This window comes from Notolepis coatsorum, assembly GCF_963971535.1.
Source record: "Notolepis coatsorum genome assembly, chromosome: 18".
Lineage (NCBI taxonomy): Eukaryota > Metazoa > Chordata > Actinopteri > Aulopiformes > Paralepididae > Notolepis > Notolepis coatsorum.
The window spans coordinates 2,294,730-2,316,016 of NC_140182.1; the positions used below are offsets into that span (position 1 = coordinate 2,294,730).

Below are 21,287 nucleotides of genomic sequence, written 5' to 3' on the forward strand. Positions count from 1 at the left end.
CAGGGGCCTGCATGTCTGTGTGTATATGAGTGTGCTCATTGTCCTACCCTAGTCATTACTCATTTAATTCCGTGCTCATCGTGACACTTGAGGCAGTTCATTGAGAGTTCGAAGAGTTCCATGACAGTTGGTGTGTATCTGTGTGTATGTGTTTGCAAGTGTGTGCGAACTATGTGTGTGTGTGTACGTGAGTTTGTGTGCGTGTGAGGGAGGCCTAGAGCCATGTGTGTGTGTGTGCGAGACGGACCGTGCCCGTGTGGCCTGCACCAAGGGTCAGCAGGTCACATGCAGGGAAGAGGAAGACACACAGACACACAGACGCCAGGCCCCATTAGGCATATTATACATTATGGCATTTAGATATAAGACATTACCAGACATTATGAACTGATGAACCTATCAACTTAAGATATTCGACATCAATGGACTGAAAAACCTATCATCAAATCTATCACCCTACAAAAGGGTATGACAGTGGTTTTGATGGTTTATCCCTTTCAGTCTGCCGTGTCACTAAAACCCAGAAGCGCACTCCGCGTCGAGCATCCCAACTCTGCGTTATACTGAACCTTAACGTTGAGGTCAATTAGCCACCAGACATTTACTACTATAAATTCGTCTGAATTATGACTATTGATGAATACTAAAGATTGTGCAGGGATGAGTGTATTTGTATTTTGATTTATACACGGAAGTTGACAATAATACTTCACACAACCTCTTCCACCCGACGGGACCGGCACCGATCCCGAAATGACATCTGGTCATAAATCAATATTTTTTAGACTGTTGTATAAAAGTAGCGATTTTTTTTCCAAACGTATTCAAGTATTAACATCACTAACATGTCACAACAGCATGTAGAATGTATATTATCATCAATACGTTAGTTTAGCAATAGGTTAAAAGTGTCGTTAGATAGATTTAACTTTTCGATTTGGTGAAGTCTATTCCGAGAGGGCGACCATTTTGGAAATTTTTAACCATGGGAATTGTAGTCTTTTTGCTGCCATTTTGTAGCAGAGTTCCACAGATATCGTTCTGCGTTGAACGTACACTTCCTGGAAGATTTTATGGGGTTCAGAGTTCTGTATGAATTATTTCAATAACTGTTAATATTCGGGATAATAAGCCACAAAAGGTAACGTTTTTGACAAATATTGAAAGGCTTTCAAGTTTCTCTTCCCTATTGTTAACATGTAGGAACAATTAGATCTGAAATTAGTTTCAAAACGGTTGCACTGTGGGGAAAATAAAAAAGTACAGTAGATTACAGTAGATTTCATTATCTGTTCTTATGCACGCCTGGTGATACTAAATCCAAATTGAACTCCGGCATTTGAAAGATAATATAATTATGTATATATATATTAAGGCTGTCAAATATATCGCGTTAATATCGCGTTAACTCCCGATTCTATTAATGCCACTAATTTTTTTAACTCAAGATTAACAAATCTTTTTTTCTTTTTTTTTTTTTTTTAGACTTCACTCAGGTGTATTATTGATGCTCTCATTGATACTATGTTTGTTTCTGAAGTGTGTGTGTGTGTGTGTGTGTGTGTGTGTGTGTGTGTGTGTGTGTGTGTGTGTGTGTGTGTGTGTGTGTGTGTGTGTGTGTGTGTGTGTGTGTGTGTGTGTGTGTGTGTGAGATATAGAGAGAGAGGGGGGTGAGAGAGATGAGGAAGGGGCAAAAGAGAAAAAGAGCTGGGAGAGTGTGTGTGTGAGGGAGAGAGGGGGGTGTGTGATTAATCAGCCCTTGTGTGTGTGAATGTAACAAGTTCCTAACGTTTTCTTTCCCCTATTATTTCATGCACACTTTATTCATTGTTTTAAATTATTATTTTCTTTTAAGTTATTTTGTGCATCACTCTGTTTTGAATTTGATGCAAATTTGCAATGCATGAGGGTCATCCTTTTGTGTTAAATGGCTGCACAAAGCAAGCATTTGTTGACTCGCATGTTGATAAGAGTATTAAAACTTGGAAATTGAAAAAGATCTGTTTAAGGTAAAAAAAAAAAAAAAAAAAATGCGATTAATTTGCGATTAATCGCGAGTTAACTATGGACAATCATGCGATTAATCGAGTTAAATATTTTAATCGTTTGACAGCACTAATATATATATATATATATATATAAATGTGCAAATTGGCTATAATAAGGTAATTTATAAGCCTCCTATTCTATATTCTATAATAATATTTCAAATTGCATTGGTCCGGATGGGAGAATTCAGTACTGTATCTACAGAACCTTCTGTTTTATCATCTTCCAATTATTAATTTCCTTCGATTTTTTGTACACATGATCTCAAGAAGGTACTGAACGAGATCAGTGGCAGTTTTTAATGTTTGGTCATTATTAGCATGGTGTTATTCACTGTCAAAGATGCAAAGAAAAATCATAATTCATATTCTCCTTTGTTTCATCACAATTTAAGCAAGCCTAGTAATAGACACAATAGACACTGGGAATACATTCATTCAGGTCCATAGATGTCCCTAGATACCAAGAATATGCAAATGGTCTTTTTTAACCCTATATCCCTACAGTATTTACGTACCGATGCCGTTGCCGATCGGTAGAGTCCTTTCTGTGCATGATCCAATGGTGTTCTTCATGGATGCCTGTCGGGCTGACCTCGATTAGTCGAATAGTCGACTACTAATCGATCGAAAGGAGCCGTAGTCGACTGCCAACCTCTTAGTCGAGTGCAAAAAAATAAAGTATATCTTTTTTTGTAATCATCCTTTCCAAAAGCAAAGAGACCTAGAAGCGTGGCTAACGCTAATGGCACGCATACCAGAGGCTAACTGCCTACGAAAACAGGCACAGAGGCACTGAAAGAGGATTTCACCATCTAATGAACACACTAGACTAGACAAATATCAACATGTATCCATCAGTGGACCAATTGCATGCTTTTGCAGAGGACAACAAGCCTTCAGTCGACTCCTTCAGACATTAAGCACCCCCCACAGCCCAAATGGCATGATTCCAAAAATAATATATATTATATATATAAAAATAATTTCATTCGGGCGGGTAGTAGAGTACATTTTGGCCAATCAAAGTCAACTATATAAATCCTTAGTCGGGGACAGACCTAGATACCTGCCACGTCAAGGACTCTACCGATCAACATATTGGTAAGTAGGAAATAGGGGTCAAAAAATCTGAAGTTACTTTTTAAACATTCATTTCATCATCATCATCAAACCTTTATTTTAATAGGCAGGTTAATTAAGAACAAGTTCTTATTTTCAATAACGGCCTATTTGGGGGTAAAAAGCCCCCTAGGGGAAAGGGGATGGGGGATAAAATAAAATAAATAAAAATAAAACATAAAGGAACATTATTAAAAAGGCAGGACATGCATACAGAGCAACAACTGAACTGAACAACAGCTGGCGGACAACAGAACCATAGTGGCAGCATGGTGTTAGCACACAGAGAAACATCTACATGAGTGCTCTAGGGAGTTTGTTAAAGTTTCCTTAAACAATCTAATTGAAATAAACATTTCCATATTTAAGGTTTTTTGTAGTGTGTTCCAGCATTTAAAGCAGTATAATTTAGGCCTAGTTTCCACTTGGGGTGGAAGCAGCTCTTGGTTGAGGAAAGTAAAATATGATTTATGCTACATCTACTGTTAAAATACATTGTTTAACAAACTAATTGTTACATAGCTCTTACCTGCAGGAATGTACGTATTATGGTAGTTTGATAATAACTTGGTTTTATATAGCGCCTTTCATAAAACCCAAGGTCGCTTTACATAGGGGGGGGGGGGGGGGGACAATAACAAACATGATGGACAGACACAACATTCAATGTAGGAGGTTAAAGGCCATGTAGGGGTCAAATGCCATGTTGAAGAGTTTTGAGGAGTTATTTTGAAGGAGTCCAATTCAAGTTGTACCATAGTACTGGCCATTGTATAATTATTGCCATTGTACTGACATGGTAAAAGTTATGTATCGCCATAGTACCACTTTCATATTCAAATAATCACTACCATTATTAAAAAAAAAGAAAAAAATTTAAATGTAAGTTACTGGTACTGTTTTGTAAATCCCATGAAAGGCTATGGCTATGTTAGTAGTTCCCTAAATTCCCTTGCTCTAGTCTAGATTACCCTAATAAATTGTAATATACATGCAGGACTAGTGTATGGCCAGCAGAGAGCAGCAAAACACCAATCCAGCACCCACTCGTGCCTTATTTTGTGCACACCTTGCCAACAGTAGCCTGTGGGCCTAAACAATCTAAACAATCTTCTGTACAACATTCACTATCCCTTACAAAGGTGTACATCAGATATTACATATTAACAGAACGTTTAGTTTTAAATGCTGTCAAAAGGAAAATCATCAGCTAAAATCAATAATAATAATAATAATAATAATAATAATAATAATAATAATAATAATAATAATAATAATAATAATAATAATAATAATAATAATTTATAATAATAATAATAATAATAATAATAATAATAATAATAATAATAATAATAATAATAATAATAATAATAAATGTTATTTGGTGGCGCCTTTCAGGACACCCAAGGTCACCTTACAGATCATAGGGGAAAAAAGAGTCATCATTAACTCGTCAATAGGGTATTTTTCTATTCCCATCGTAGCCACCTCGATCTTTGTACCGAACGCAAGTAATTGATTGATTGATTGAAAACTTTATTAACAGATTGCAGAATGGGTACAATACAGTACGGCTCAATACACACAATTGTTAAGGGGATGCAGACCAGAGAAAGACTTTCGTCTTGTTTACATCAGGGTCCCCCATTTTCAATTCATAGTGACATTTGACATACATGACATACAGATAGACAGTACTGCTACATCCAGACATTTATGACATACATGACATACAGATAGACAGTACTGTTACATCCAGACATTTATGACATACCAGATATACAAATATACAGTACTGTTTATTGACAGACAGAGTTTCTAAAAGAGAATATATACATTTGAGGGGGAGGAAACTGTACCTTGACTGTAACTGTAGCCGTCTGTGTGTCTCGAGTCCAGACACATTATCTGTCCACTCTCTCTGTTGTCACTGCTGACGTGTCAGAGGTTTGTTTGAGAGGCAGACTAGATATCTGTGGGATGAATGGGCACATGGCATGGAATAAGCACAACAACAACAATGGGCACATTTTCGACGCTCGGTGAACGAGGCCGAAGCAACCGTTCAGAGTGAAACTCTTAAGTTTTGCTCTGAGGTACGTTTTGACGGATAATTCATGCTTATTGACGGTAGCTGTTTGTGTGTCTGTTGTACACGTCATGTATTCATCATGTCTGTCTGTATCCCAAATGCACTGTGAAATGATTGAGCCGGTCTGACTTTTTGCCCGCGGTTGCTTGCGTGCCGGTGGGGGGGGGGGGGGGTGTTTGGTGAATGCGTTTGTTTGTTTGTTTGTTTGTTTGTTTGTTTGTTTGTTTGTTTGTTTGTTTGTCTGAACGGCACTGGTATTACGAGCACGATGGTGAGGTGACTCACTGTGTTCACACTCGAAAGGTTAGATGTGTGTTTGTTTGTGTGTCACAGCAGGTGGGTGAATCTGTCATGAGTCTATGATTCATATATTTATGAATTATGGTGCGAGTTTATGAATTAGAGAATGAGTGTGTGTATGGTATGTACCCTCATGTGTGTGTGTGGGGGGGGTGGGGGGGTGGGGGTGGGGGTGTGTGGGTGGGTGGTATAACCCTAACCCGAAAAAGAGATCTTTGATCTCAAGTGACTACCTGGTAAAATAAAGGTTAAATAAAAAAATAAAAATACTAGGGCTGTCCCTGACTAAGGATTTGGATAGTCGACTTTGATTGGCCGAAATTTGCAGATAGTCGACTCGTAGTCGACTACCCCCCCGAATGCAAAGAAATATATATATATAATGTTTTTTTTGTATCATTCCATTTGGGCTGTGATTTGATTTGATTTGATTTTTATTTAGTACATACAATTTATACAATAGTATAAAAACAAGGGGTACAAGGATAACATGTGAAAGTCTGTCGACTTGTTTCCAACATGGTCCCAAGAAAAATACAATAAATCACAAAGAAAGAGTTAAGATAAAATAGATACAACAAGTAGATAAAATAGACAACACAATTTTCTGAAAGAGCCTCATTACAGCATGTCATGTTCCTGTTCTTCAAGAGTGGTGGCCAAGCACCCTCTACAACCTATTGTTGCAGATGTGGCTTCACACCCCTCTTGAAGACAGCAGTAGTGGGGGAGGTTTGGATGGCCCTGGGCAGAGAGTTCCACAGCCGGCAGGCTGTAGACAGAAAGCCATTCTGTGAATAGGAACCCTTTCTAGGCTCATAAACTGAGAGCTGTCCAGACCGTAACTGTCGTCCGTGGACCTGGCCACGCAGGACAATACGAGAGCATAAATATCTGGGGGCAGATCCATTTAACATTTTATACATATGTCCCAGTTTCAGAAAGGAGACCCTCTGCTCCACAGGGAGCCATCCCACCTCTTTGAAGTGACATGGCTCAATTATGGGTTCGAGGTGGGGGGTGCTTAATGTCTGAAGGAGTCGACTGAAGGCTTCTTGTCCTCTGTGAAAGCATGCAATTGGTCCACTGATGGATACATCTTGATATTTGTCTAGTATAGTGTGTTCATTAGATGGGTGGAATCCTCTGGTATGCGCGCCATTAGCGTTAGCCACGCTTCTAGGCCTCTTTTCTTTTGGAAAGAATGATTTAAAAATATATATATATATATTTGCATTCGACTAAGAGGTTGGCAGTCGACTGCGGCTCCTTTCGATCGATTAGTCGACTAATCAGGGTCAGCCCTAGTGTGTACCCTCATGTGTGTGTAGATATGTATGTGTGTGTAGTATGTACCCGCATGTATGTCTGTGTGTAGATATGTATGTGTGTGTAGTATGTACCCGCATGTATGTCTGTGTGTAGATATGTGTGTGTGTGTAGTATGTACCCGCATGTATGTCTGTGTGTAGATATGTATGTGTGTGTAGTATGTACCCGCATGTATGTCTGTGTGTAGATATGTATGTGTGTGTAGTATGTACCCGCATGTATGTCTGTGTGTAGATATGTATGTGTGTGTAGTATGTACCCGCATGTATGTCTGTGTGTAGATATGTATGTGTGTGTAGTATGTACCCGCATGTATGTCTGTGTGTAGATATGTGTGTGTGTGTGTGTGTGTGTGTGTGTGTGTGTGTGTGTGTGTAGTATGTACCTGCATGTATGTCTGTGTGTAGATATGTATGTGTGTGTGTGTGTGTGTGTAGTATGTACCTGCATGTATGTCTGTGTGTAGATATGTATGTGTGTGTGTGTGTGTGTGTGTGTGTGTGTAGTATGTACCCGCATGTATGTCTGTGTGTAGATATGTGTGTGTGTGTGTGTGTGTGTGTGTAGTATGTACCTGCATGTATGTCTGTGTGTAGATATGTGTGTGTGTGTGTGTGTGTGTGTGTGTAGTATGTACCTGCATGTATGTCTGTGTGTAGATATGTATGTATGTGTGTGTGTGTGTGTGTAGTATGTACCCGCATGTATGTCTGTGTGTAGATATGTATGTGTGTGTGTGTGTGTGTGTAGTATGTACCCGCATGTATGTCTGTGTGTAGATATGTATGTGTGTGTGTGTGTGTGTAGTATGTACCCGCATGTATGTCTGTGTGTAGATATGTATGTGTGTGTGTGTGTGTAGTATGTACCCGCATGTATGTCTGTGTGTAGATATGTATGTGTGTGTGTGTGTGTAGTATGTACCCGCATGTATGTCTGTGTGTAGATATGTATGTGTGTGTGTGTGTGTGTGTGTGTAGTATGTACCCGCATGTATGTCTGTGTGTAGATATGTATGTGTGTGTGTGTGTGTGTGTGTGTGTAGTATGTACCCGCATGTATGTCTGTGTGTAGATATGTATGTGTGTGTGTGTGTAGTATGTACCCGCATGTATGTCTGTGTGTAGATATGTATGTGTGTGTGTGTGTGTAGTATGTACCCGCATGTATGTCTGTGTGTAGATATGTATGTGTGTGTGTGTGTAGTATGTACCCGCATGTATGTCTGTGTGTAGATATGTATGTGTGTGTGTGTGTGTGTGTAGTATGTACCCGCATGTATGTCTGTGTTTAGATATGTGTGTGTGTGTGTGTCGTCAGCTGTTCAGTACCAGCAGACCCTCTGACCCGCCCCCCCCCCCCCTCCCCCTCTCTGACCCCCCCCCCCCCCCCCCCCCCCCCCCAGAGGCCAGTAACAGCAGCCACGAGTCCCGGGTTGGCGCGGTCCGGGAGCGGGAGAGGAGAGCCGTGGTCCCGCTGGCTGTGGTGTCCAGCCTCACCGTGCTGGGCCTGGGGGTGCTGCTGGCCATCTTCATCTACTGGAGGTAGGGCTGGGCGATCAATCCATATGATCGATTAATTGGAAAGAATGATTTAGGACCATTTTGGAAAAATCTAAATCGATTAAAAAAAGTAGAAAAAAATTCAGGATTCACCTTTTTTTTATTTTTTTTACAAAAAGTTCTGTTTGGTGAAAGTTAGATTTGCACTTTATTAATCCCAATAGGGAAATTCATTCTTGTTTGATGATCAAGAGGCACCTTTTATTTGTTTTAAGTGAAGTTTGGTGAAAAAGCTTGAGCTAAAAATAAAAATCACAATGGTTTTGTACGTATAGTGTGTGTGTGTGTGTGTGATCATTTGTGTATTTAACATAATACCATACCACAAACGACTTCTTTAAACACGTCAAGAAGAAACATCACAATAAATCAAGAACAAAACAAAAACACCATGAAGTCCAAACATTTTAAATAAATGAATAAAATAAATGAATGCAACACTCCCAGACAGACCCCACGCGAAGGTAAAAGGAAAAACGCACTAAAACCTAGCAATAGGAAAAAATGCACCACAGGCAATGTGGAGGAGAGAACCCTTAGAAGGGCCGTTCAAGGAGGGATCTCCCTTCTTAGATGTCGGTGATAATAGTGTTGCAGTGAAACAGGCGAGACAGTTGGTAAAGCATGCACTCATACATTTGACATTTACATTTAGTCATTTAGCAGCTGACTCTGTACAGCAGGTCAGCAGGACGGGGTACAACTCTGGTAACGATTAACGATGTTCATCAAACAAACACTGTTGAGCCTTGGGTGCTACAGTCTTGAGTGCATCATAGTAAAGACATAGAAGGTACCAATATAGGCGAGGTTATTTAGTAGCAAAGTGCGTGATAGTAAAAGATTTTTAAAAGGTTTTTAGTCGACGGCTAAAGATTGTGGTGGGAAGTTAAATGGACTGCGTTCATATGAGCTGCTTTTATCCAAAGAGCTCGACAACAACAACGCCTCACACTCGCACACCGACGGAGGAGGAGAGGTGCCAAGGTGCAGTTAGGGGTTAAGCGTCTCGCTCAAGGACACACTTCGACTACGCTGCCCGGGTGGAGCCGAACCAGCCAGTAGTGGTGCTGTTGGGTTTTCAAGTTACAGTTTGACAGAAAGAATCACTTTTTGTGGTATTTTTTTTCCCACCACACACACAATGGCAGCCATGGCGGTCGTCTCGGTGTGGCTCTGCACATCAACAGAGAGGCGGTGTTCTTTTGTGTCGCTCTTCTCCTTGACATTCTGTCCGCGCCGTGCACTCACTCGGTAGGAGGAAGGTTTCTCCCCGTCGGTCCTTGAAAGCAGAACGGTAAAAAGTGGAACTGAATCTTTTTTCCCCCTCTATTGATTAACCCTTTCACTGCCACACGACAGAAGGTTAACCCTTTACTATTACACAACTAATGATGGAGCGTCGCCGTCGGTTGTGTGATAGTAAAGGGCTAACCTTCTGTATTGTCACAGTGAAAGGGTTAACCGGCTGTCGTGTGGCAGTGAAAGGGTTAATCAAGTTGTGGAGCGCGTGCGGAGAAAGGCGGGACCACTGGTGGGAGCGGGGCGAGTGCCGCAGCAAAGCGCATATTGATTGATTGATTGATTGGTTGAAAACTTTATTACCAGATTGCAGAATGGTACAACAATACAGTACGGCTCAATACACACAATTGTTAAGGGGATGCAGACCAGAGAAAGACTTTCGTCTTGTTTACATCAGGGTCCCCCATTTTCAATTCATCATAATTCATCAGATGGTCTCAAGTTGCTCTGCACGCGCTCTAGGACTCGATTAATAAAACATCTTTTAAATCTAAAAGACACATTAGGGCAACACCAAGCACGTTCATACTGCTACTGACGGCTCAGTGCAGATACAGTAGAGGCATGAGGCAGTGTTGTAGTACTCTAGTCCAATTCCTGGACCTTTTGTAATCATTTGGCATACGATATCGACGGCTGGTGCATTTTTTCCGGCTATTGTGTCACAAAGTAAATAAAGTCCCCTTGAAACGGTGACCGCTGTGTCATTTATGTTTAATGTGGACCTTGTTTTATTTGCACGTCGGCTCTTTGACTGTGGAGTGGAGGTGACTCAACCTGGAGGACTGGGATTTAGTGACTCGACTACGACACTGACCGTAGGGATCAGACGGGGTCTCCCTGCGCTGCCGGTCATGTTGTCTGTTGACTTTGTCCCTGGAGGGGGCCCCACCACAGAGACACTAGGGGCCACTGAGGAGTGTGTGTGTTTCTGTGTGTGTGTGTGTGTGTGTGTGTGTGTGTGTGTGTGTGTGTGTGTGTGTGTGTGTGTGTGTGTGTGTGTGTGTGTGTGTGTGTGTGTGTGTGTGTGTGTGTGTGTGTGTGTGTGTGTGTGTGTGTGTGTGTGTGTGTGTGACTCTGTGTGTGTGTGTGTGTGTGACTCTGTGTGTGTGTGTGTGTGTGTGTGTGTGTGACTCTGTGTGTGTGTGTGTGTGTGTGTGTGTGTGTGTGTGTGTGTGTGTGTGTGTGTGTGACTCTGTGTGTGTGTGTGTGTCTGTGGGCCTCACCACAGAGACACTAGGGGCCACTGCCTCTACCCCCCCCCCCCCCCCCCCCCCACCGGCATTGAGGTGTGTGTGTGTGTGTGTGTGTGTGTGTGTGGGGGGGGGGGGGGGGGGGGGGGGGTGTAAGACCCTCATATTTGTCTGGAAAGCCTAATCTCCTAAAACACAAACCCCATCTCGTGTGTGTGTGTGCGTGTGTGTGTGTGTGTGTGTGTGTGTGTGTGTGTGTGTGTGTGTGTGTCCATGACAAACAATGTCTCTTGTCTCTGTTGTGTTGACATGAGCCTAGATTTTCCGACGTGTTTTCTGTGACATCAGTGTTAGCCCCTTCCATTTGGACTTTTTCAGTTGCCCCTTAACACTTTCTCTGCCACGCTTATATTATATCCATCAATGTAGGCTCACTGCCAGCACTCTAAGCCTATGGAGATGTTCACCTTCTTTGCAGGGCTATAACCTTTTAAATTGTATTGCTAAATTGACATTACTATGGCCCATTCAACATCGATTATCTATCGTTCAGGATGTAGGAACGTTTAACTTTTTCATTCACACATTCATACAAAAATAGAATATAAATATGTTTTTATGGTTTTCTGCAGTAAATCCTAGAACGTGAGATATAGGCATAAATGCATATATTAGATTATCAAATGCCATTTGTTGCCGATAGACGCTATATTAAAAATTTCAACTGTACATGGTCCTAAACGTTATGACTGATCATCTGTGGGTGAACGGAGGGGGGGGGGGTCGTTTATAATTCCATGATCGTTTGCATCGATAATAATAAACAAAAACGCTGAAGGTCACGTCAGTCTCCTCGTACCGTTGGGCGATGATACTGGAGCAAACAGATACCAGTTATGTGATGGAGATCGAGGCGATCCATTTCCGGTTTGTATAATACTAATACACGCCCAAATCATGTCGATTATTGAGTTATGGCAGCGATCCATATCCACGGTGTGTGGCTAGAGTCCTGGGATGATATGCGAGTGGCCGGACGGAATTAGGAGACGCACCGATATCCAACGGGCATATCCGGTTTGGCAACTCGCCGATCATCCACCAGGTGGCAGTATTGAAGGGTTGCAGAGTTGTGCCGGCTCACACAGCATCAGACAAGGCTCCGTGAGTGAAATATGAATACCATGGCGAAAATATGAAATATGATCAGAATAACGTTGTACGCCGTGATCTGGCAGAATTCGCATGAACTTGAAACCCGTTGTATGACGTTATTGGCGGAGAAAGTGTTAAAAATAAAAAATAAAGTTTTTTAGAACAAACCAAAGTCTCTGTGAGAATCCGTAAAGTTTGTAGGTCTTTTCACGAGTTAGCCAGAACAAGGACTGCGATTGGAAATAAGCCATCCGGCTTTATTGTGGGTTCATCCTCTGTGATCTCTACTGTACGGTGCCGTGCCGTGTTGTATGTGGGTTCAGAGGCTCCGCTCAGGCCGTGAAATAAGCCACGCCAGCGTCTGCGATCCCATCCAGGACTAGAAATGTAAACACTTTCTAGGCATAATATTCTCAAAGACCAAAATACATTCCTCGCCCACTCACTGAGAGACGTCCGGAGGAGACGTGACACATTATTGTCCCGACCGTTGTTTGTATTGTATAAGATTGAGCCACGCTAACGATGCTAAACCCCGTAATAATCTGAGGGATTAATAATCCTCGGCAAGCCATGTACCTTGGTTTTGGGGGTCATGGACTTTGGGCGCACGCCCGGGGGAGGGGAGGGGGGGTGGGGGGGGGGGGGACATCCACTTGATTATGTCCGACATGAGGGGACTCGTGTCAGCGTCTTGTAAGACGAGCAGCGCGAGGCCGACCTGCGCCGCTAATCCCCCGTGTGTGTGTTGTGGTCGTTCTGGACGCGGTGCTCACTTGGCCGCTACGCCTCCCAGCTGTGGTGCATTCTGGGGTCAGCTGTGGTGCATTCTGGGGTCAGCTGTGGTGCATTCTGGGGTCAGCTGTGGTGCGTCTGGTGACGCGCGCTTCAGCGGAGTACGATACGTAGTGGATCGTCTTTTGAGTTCAGAGGAAACCTGAGTAATATATCGGCTACAGTAACAACAAAGACCTACACGTTTATGTAGTATGTAGACGGTTTGACGATTTGTAGATTTCTATTGTTTTTATTTAAAGCATGTCCTATTATCGAGATGGTGTGATGTCTCGGGCGCGCCGTTTTGTAAATGCTTTCACACCTGGAGTAAGTTGAAGTGTTTTCTTTTGTCATTTCCGGTTTTGACACTGAGCATTAATACTAAATAATACATTTTATTTATATAGCGCTTTTCAAGAACCCAAAGACAATAAGCAACACAAATGAACAGAGAAACAAAGAACCTCTGGAATAAGCAACAGTATGAAGACGCAGGACATAAAACCAACGGGTAACAAGTAACAGATACAGAGTCCAGTGCGGAACAGTCAGGGGAGTAAGGAGGGAGGGGGGGGGGGACAGGAGAGGGTGAGGAAGGGGAGGGGGGGGGCAGGAGAGAGTGAGGAGGGGGAGGGGAGGTGGCAGGTTGCAGGAAGGTGGTTATGGTTAACATCATTATAGGTCTGAGCGACTTCAGAAGATGAGATCCAGCATTGATCTCATCATATGACCATACTTGTGAAAACTCGTAGATGAAAAACGGGTGTTTTTTCAGACGTTGACCGGGCTAGGGTACGTGTTATACAATAGAATAGAATAGAAATACTTTAATCATCCCGAGGGAAATCTTGGCACTACAAATCGTTCACGTTAAACATTTAGGTAGACAAAACAAATCACGAATAAGAATAGCAAAAAATTGCCTAAGATAAGGAATCAAATAAGCCTAAGAATAACATAATAATAATAATAATAATAATAATATAATAATAATAATAATAATAATAATAATAAATAATAATAATAATAATAATAATAATAATAATAATAATAATAATAATAATAATAATAATAATATAATAAAACTACGGTCCGGGATTCACATTTCACATTCACATTTCCTCTGTTATGTATGTACAATCTAATATAAAATATACAGTGAAAAAATACGGAGATCTACATTAAGTGTACAGTGAGTGTAATATTGACAATGTTTTCTTTTTAAATGTAAAAGTCCAGGAAGATGGTGACTGTCACCCTGTGAGGCAGTGAGGGCAGTGAGGCACAGAGATGCATCGTAACGTCTCATGTTGGACATGAGCCTTATTTCAAACACGTGTGTTTAATCTTGGCGGATGCTTTTTCTGAAGCCTCTTTACTGTACTGTCCATTTTCGGTCGAGAAGACAACACAGGGTTTTTTTTTTTTATCAGCAGCGGGGTTTATCCATTTAAAACCATGTCAAGGATTAGACGAAACATATTTTTTCCTGTGTTATAGCGAGATTACCGTGTATTCTCCCAAATCTGGGCTCTGCATGCCTTTCCCGAATAACATCAAAACAAAAGCATTTGTCCGCCTTTCATTTTTATTATTTCTTCCAGTCGTCGTGGTGTATCTTTCCACAGCAACGCCTTGTGGTTTGTTCCATTCATCAGAATTTCAAAACCGCATAACAAGACAATTATCAACATTGATATTTATTTTGATCATGCTATTAACCTTGAATACCAGTCTTATCGTTCAGCCATAATAAAAACACACCACTGGCTTCAGAGATTGTGTTTTTTCTTTTCAATCTATAAGACATTCAAAAGAGTACCATTTATTTCATCGGTGAACTATAGGCTAAATGTACGATGTGCCACTTGGCAGGTCTTTCCGAGTGAAACCCGTGGTGTGTTTGTTGTGTGTCTCCGCACAGGAACTGCTTCCAGACGGCCAGCTTCTACATCGAGGACGGCGCCTCGCCCCGCGTGATCCCTGTGCCCACGCGCCCATGACCACATCTGGTAACTCATCTCGTCTTCATTTATAGAAACACCTTTTATTACTAAAGAGAGATGTGGAGACTGATGCTGCACACACACATGCATGCAACTACACTAATACATACTGTACTTTATATATATATATGTAATTTGGCATATCCCCTGCTATGCAGAATACTTGGTTATGTAAAATACTCTCAAAATTCAAAAGTATTTATCCCTCGAGTTAAATGCAAAATACACATCTAGTGAGTTTCTCCTGTTTTTAACCCTTTCACTGCCACACGACAGCCGGTTAACCCTTTCACTGTGACAATACAGAAGGTTAGCCCTTTACTATCACACAATCGACGGCGATGCTCCATCATCATAGCATCCGCGGAGCTAATGATGCTAATGATGGAGCATCGCTGTCGGTTGTGTGATAGTAAAGGGTTAACCTTCTGTCGTGTGGCAGTGAAAGGGTTAACGTCGCCGAGCGGGAAAGCGCTCTGCCTTGTAACGGTAACCATTCACTGACCTCTGCGACCAAATGAATCAGGAAGACCTCTGTGTAATCACAGATAACCAAGCAGTATTCCTGTCCCAACATTTACAAGCGACATACTATATTCAGTGATATATGGGTAGTCATGAGAAAATTAAACTTGACTTTTCTGACCTCTTCTGCTGAAGGAAGCCGTACCTTTTTATGACCGCAAAGCACAAAGTATAATTCTCTTCCTGCATCTTGTTCATCGATGATTCTCTCCTAGATGAGCACCCAGCGGTCCCTGTGAAGCAGTTCGTCGACCACGTGGCAGAGCTTCACGGCAGCGATAGGTTCTCGCGGGAGTTTGAGGTGCCCATGTGTGAATATTCATTATATATATTAGTATATATATATATATATTCTTATTGCCTGGTACTGTAGATCTCACTGAACTCATTCGATTATTGATTCCAGCGACACCATGCTGTCCTTCGGATGAGACGCTAAACCGAGGTCCTGACTGAATCTCGGTCGTTAAAGAACACAGGGTTCCCCGACGTTCCTGGTCAAATTCCCAATCAGGTCTCTGACATCAAGGCCACCTAATCATCCCTTCCCCTTAATTGGCTGATATCAATCCCTGTCTCCTGAGCCGTTCAGCCATTGTGTGTAGTGTGATGTGTGCCTGGTGCCAGTGTGTAGTGTGATGTGTGCCTGGTGCCAGTGTATGGTAGTCAGTGTGTAGTGTGATGTGTGCCTGGTGCCAGTGTATGGTAGTCAGTGTGTAGTGTGATGTGTGCCTGGTGCCAGTGTATGGTAGTCATTGTGTAGTGTGACGTGTGCCTGGTGCCAGTGTATGGTAGTCAGTGTGTAGTGTGATGTGTGCCAGGTGCCAGTGTATGGTAGTCAGTGTGTAGTGTGATGTGTGTCTGGTGCCAGTGTATGGTAGTCAGTGTGTAGTGTGATGTGTGCCTGGTGCCAGTGTATGGTAGTCAGTGTGTAGTGTGATGTGTGCCTGGTGCCAGTGTATGGTAGTCAGTGTGTAGTGTGATGTGTGTCTGGTGCCAGTGTATGGTAGTCAGTGTGTAGTGTGATGTGTGCCTGGTGCCAGTGTATGGTAGTCAGTGTAGTGTGATGGTGTCTGGTGCCAGTGTATGGTAGTCAGTGTGTAGTGTGATGTGTGCCTGGTGCCAGTGTATGGTAGTCAGTGTGTAGTGTGATGTGTGCCTGGTGCCAGTGTATGGTAGTCAGTGTGTAGTGTGATGTGTGCCTGGTGCCAGTGTATGGTAGTCAGTGTGTAGTGTGATGTGTGTCTGGTGCCAGTGTATGGTAGTCAGTGTGTAGTGTGATGTGTGCCTGGTGCCAGTGTATGGTAGTCAGTGTGTAGTGTGATGTGTGCCTGGTGCCAGTGTATGGTAGTCAGTGTGTAGTGTGATGTGTGCCTGGTGCCAGTGTATGGTAGTCAGTGTGTAGTGTGATGTGTGCCTGGTGCCAGTGTAATTGAGCCTGCGTAGCCCAAGGTTGGGTGCTACCAGTGGTGGTGAAGGAGGCAATCTCCACCCTACATTGTGGGGAGCGCTTTGAGTGTCTAGAAAAGAGTTATATAAATGTAATGAATTATTATTATCAAGGTTTGGATCTGAACGTTCCCCATAACCCTTGCAACAGACCTTTCACGACATTAGATTCTGCAGTGGTTCTGTGTGATGACTTCCAGGCAATGGGACTGACTGCCTCAACAGAATAATAATAATAATAAAATAATAATACTTACATCCTAGTCACCCATTCTAAGAGGATTAAAACACAATAAAACCTTACAGTTTATTTCCATTCTGGTCCTCAAAGGGGGGGGGGGGGGGCAAGATGAGGAGTATGCACTAATAAGACCACTGCACCTCCGCGTTACATTGAGCTCATGGGAGAGAGAGTGGGGGGAGAAAATGAATGAATGTGGATGAGAGCCTCTACATTAAGTGGGTGTAGCTGCGGCTGTGGGGGTGCGGGAGACATGATCCAATAGACCTTTATACGCCTGAGTCTCCTGAACACGGAGAGACCAAAAAAGAGACGAAACACGGAGAGACGAAAAAGCTTATAGTCACTTTTTCACACCTACTCCCCGAACTACGCATGCGCAGATTGATGAACCTAGATCTCTGGACAATGCGGAGAGACTCCGTGGGGAGTAGGTGCAGAAAAGTGACTATAGCTCGCTGGAGAAAGTGCAGATCGACTTGGGACCGGTCTCTCCATGTTCAGGAGACTCGGGCGTATAAAAAAGAGTATCGTCTCATGTCTCCAGCGCCCCCACAGCCGTAGATGCAACCACTTACGTAATTATGTAACTCTGTAATACTGTGTTTTTACTGTGTGTCATTGTATTTTAGGGATGTTCGATATTGGCTTTTTTACCGATATCCGATATACCGATATTGTCCAACTCTTAATTTCCGATACCGATATCAACCGATACCGATATATGCTGGGTTCCCCCTCCCCAAAAACACAACATTATGCATACTTTTCACAATAAATAAAATTTGAATTTGTTCTTACTTGCTTGCCTGGGTAAATAAAGGTTAAATAAATGTAAAAAAAAATATATATATATATATATATATATTATCTTTTTTTTTTAAACCAATACCGATAATTTCCGATATTACATTTTAATGCCAATATCGGCCGATAATATCGGACATCCCTAGTTTTTAACCCTGCACGTGCTCAGAAAGGCGCCTTAAATAAAATGCATTTATTATTATTACTTACGCCTAGGCTCTAATCAACATTCATAAATTTACCCCCCGCACCCCCCCCCCCCCCCCCCCCCCGCTCCTGTGAGCTCCATGTAGCGCGGAAGTGCAGTGGTCCGTTACCACAATGAATCTATTAGCCGTTCTTCTTGTTTCTTTACTGGATCATAGTAAAGCAAAGCACATATTTGCCCATAATGTGGGTTATTTTTTCTTTACCATATAATATGAACTTAGAATGAACATCTGTGGAAATCGTAGCAGCGATAAACATTGTTGTGACATGTAATTGTTTGTGAACAGCCGTTTCACGGTCTGCATGCTCGGGTCACTATGTTGCACGGTGTGTGTGATGGTTATACAAACTTACATTCCATTGTTGGCACAGTGACGGGCCTGGATTAACCCTTTCACTGCCACACTACAGACGGTTAACCCTTTCACTACCACACTAGAAGAAGAAGTCTTTATTTGTCATGCAGATTTTAACACACACACATGCGATGGGCGACCCACAGGAACACACACACACACACACATGCACTGAGTCGCTGATGGAATGTTCTCTGCACCTCCCATCCCATCGTCCTCCCCCCCCCCCCCAAGGGCAGCCGGGAGCAGACAGGGGACCAATCCAAGTGCTCCTGTCCGTCTTCGTCAGGGAGGCGACAGCGTTAGCGATCTGTTGTGCATGTTTTTCCATTGGGTTTCTCTTATCGGGGGGAAACCCTGGCGAGCACAGAGGGGGAGAACATGCAAACTCCACACAGAAAGGCCCGGGAGATACCCCACCTGGGTACCTGGCAACAAGGCAACCTGGTCCCCAAGCGGGAATCGAACCCACAACCTTCTAGCTGTGAGGCGACAGTGTTAACCACTACACCACCGTGCTGTGAGGCGACAGTGTTAACCACTACACCACCGTGCTGTGAGGCGACAGTGTTAACCACTACACCACCGTGCTGTGAGGAGACAGTGTTAACCACTACACCACCGTGCTGTGAGTCGACAGTGTTAACCACTACACCACCGTGCTGTGAGGAGACAGTGTTAACCACTACACCACCGTGCTGTGAGGCGACAGTGTTAACCACTACACCACCGTGCTGTGAGGCGACAGTGTTAACCACTACACCACCGTGCTGTGAGGAGACAGTGTTAACCACTACACCACCGTGCTGTGAGGAGACAGTGTTAACCACTACACCACCGTGCTGTGAGTCGACAGTGTTAACCACTACACCACCGTGCTGTGAGGAGACAGTGTTAACCACTACACCACCGTGCTGTGAGTCGACAGTGTTAACCACTACACCACCGTGCTGTGAGGAGACAGTGTTAACCACTACACCACCGTGCTGTGAGGCGACAGTGTTAACCACTACACCACCGTGCTGTGAGGCGACAGTGTTAACCACTACACCACCGTGCTGTGAGGCGACAGTGTTAACCACTACACCACCGTGCTGTGAGGCGACAGTGTTAACCACTACACCACCGTGCTGTGAGGCGACAGTGTTAACCACTACACCACCGTGCTGTGAGGAGACAGTGTTAACCACTACACCACCGTGCTGTGAGGCGACAGTGTTAACCACTACACCACCGTGCTGTGAGGCGACAGTGTTAACCACTACACCACCGTGCCGCCTTATAACACCACAGGCGGTTAACCATCTGTAGTGTGGTAGTGAAAGTGTTAACCCTTTGTAGTGTGGTTGTGAAAGGGTTAAACATGAAGTAGCTGGGTGAAAGACGTGGTTCACTCAGTGAATCAAAACCCCGTCGGTCTGTACTTGAATCTATCGTTAAAATCAACGCAGACGACCGAATATCTTTCCTGGATTCGTTCTGACATGAGATTCAACTTTGCAATATTACAGTACAAAGCCTATTCATTATTCAGCTTGATTTTTCCTTTAACCCTTAGTAATGGCATGAGCTGTGTCCTTAATTGACTCATCTCAAGTTCCGCCCTCTTATCTTGATCCTCCAATCACAACTGTCGCTTTCCTCGGACAAGAGGGGGGCGGAGCTTGAGATGGGTCAATTGAAATGTGCCTTTTTGTGTGTGTCTTGTACATTTTTTTTATAATTTTCTTTTTGCACCTGTCTTTGTTCACTGTTTGTCACGGAACGTCATCGATGCTTTCTACATTCTCACTGCCACCATTAGATATTGAAAGAGAGTTATGCGGTAAGACACACATCCCCCTATTGCCTTTATATTATATTATATAAGTTAATTAAGTATCAGTATGTCTCGTCCCCGGGGAGATGTCTAACAGCCAGGTGACATCTGATTGCATGGTTTGGTCTTCAGTAACCCCTAAATAAACGCCAGCGACGTGCAGCCACCACTAATGCAAACCAATGGGAGTCAGTGGGGCGATCATGATATTGTGCATAAATGTCCCGATCGCCCCGATAGGGAGGTGTAGTCTGACGTCACTTTAGTTTCCTATAGGGAGGTGTAGTCTGACGTCACTATAGTTTCCCGCGCAGTAGTTCACCCGTATGGGGATTTATCGTTGGGAAAATGGATTATCGGCTGTTGTTGTTGTTGGCTGTTGCTCTGCCTCGTGAACATTGGAACGCTTTCCATTTTTGCACAAACATTATTGTTTGAGCATTTTTGGTTGAAATTAAGGTAGTTATAAGGTTTTAATTTGTCGTTAAAAATGAACTACACTTACCAGTGTCAGCGCCGTCGCCGTCAGCAGCGGCAGAGAGACGTGTACATTGTGTTCACATCGAATCAAAGATTGTTAAATGATTGTGAATATTGTATTGTGTGATGACTGAATAAAATGACTACTACTACTAATAAAACATAAACATAAAGAAAACATAAACGTTGTTATTTTGCTACCTTTACGATTACCGTACTTTTAGCACTATAAGCCGCACTGGACTATAAGCCGCAGGTGTTTTAATGTTTAATTACCATATGTAATTAGCATTGGGACACAATACTGTCGGACAAATAACAAGAATTAACTAATTTACAAGTTGTATTAAGTTTAGCAAATAAGGGAACAGATAATAACATTTCAATGCAGTCAAAAAAAAGCAATATTTAGATTTTTACATTTTTGGGTTTGGTCACGTCGAGTCACATATAAGCCGCACCGTTATATAAGCCGCAGGGTCGAAAAATGGGGGGGGGGGGGGGGGGG

General features: G+C 42.9%; 1 protein-coding gene across 1 annotated transcript in view; it reads left to right on the forward strand.

Annotated features, from left to right (window-relative positions):
• Window positions 1–21,287, forward strand: part of LOC311244788 (receptor-type tyrosine-protein phosphatase zeta-like) — a gene marked incomplete at its 5' end in the record, with an annotated part of 193,581 nt that overhangs the window by 141,536 nt on the left and 30,758 nt on the right. The window contains 5 exon segments of the mRNA XM_084334475.1: window positions 8,300–8,438; window positions 14,811–14,875; window positions 14,878–14,898; window positions 15,633–15,718; window positions 20,285–20,305. Of these exon segments, the coding sequence (XP_084190601.1) occupies window positions 8,300–8,438; window positions 14,811–14,875; window positions 14,878–14,898; window positions 15,633–15,718; window positions 20,285–20,305 (332 nt within the window).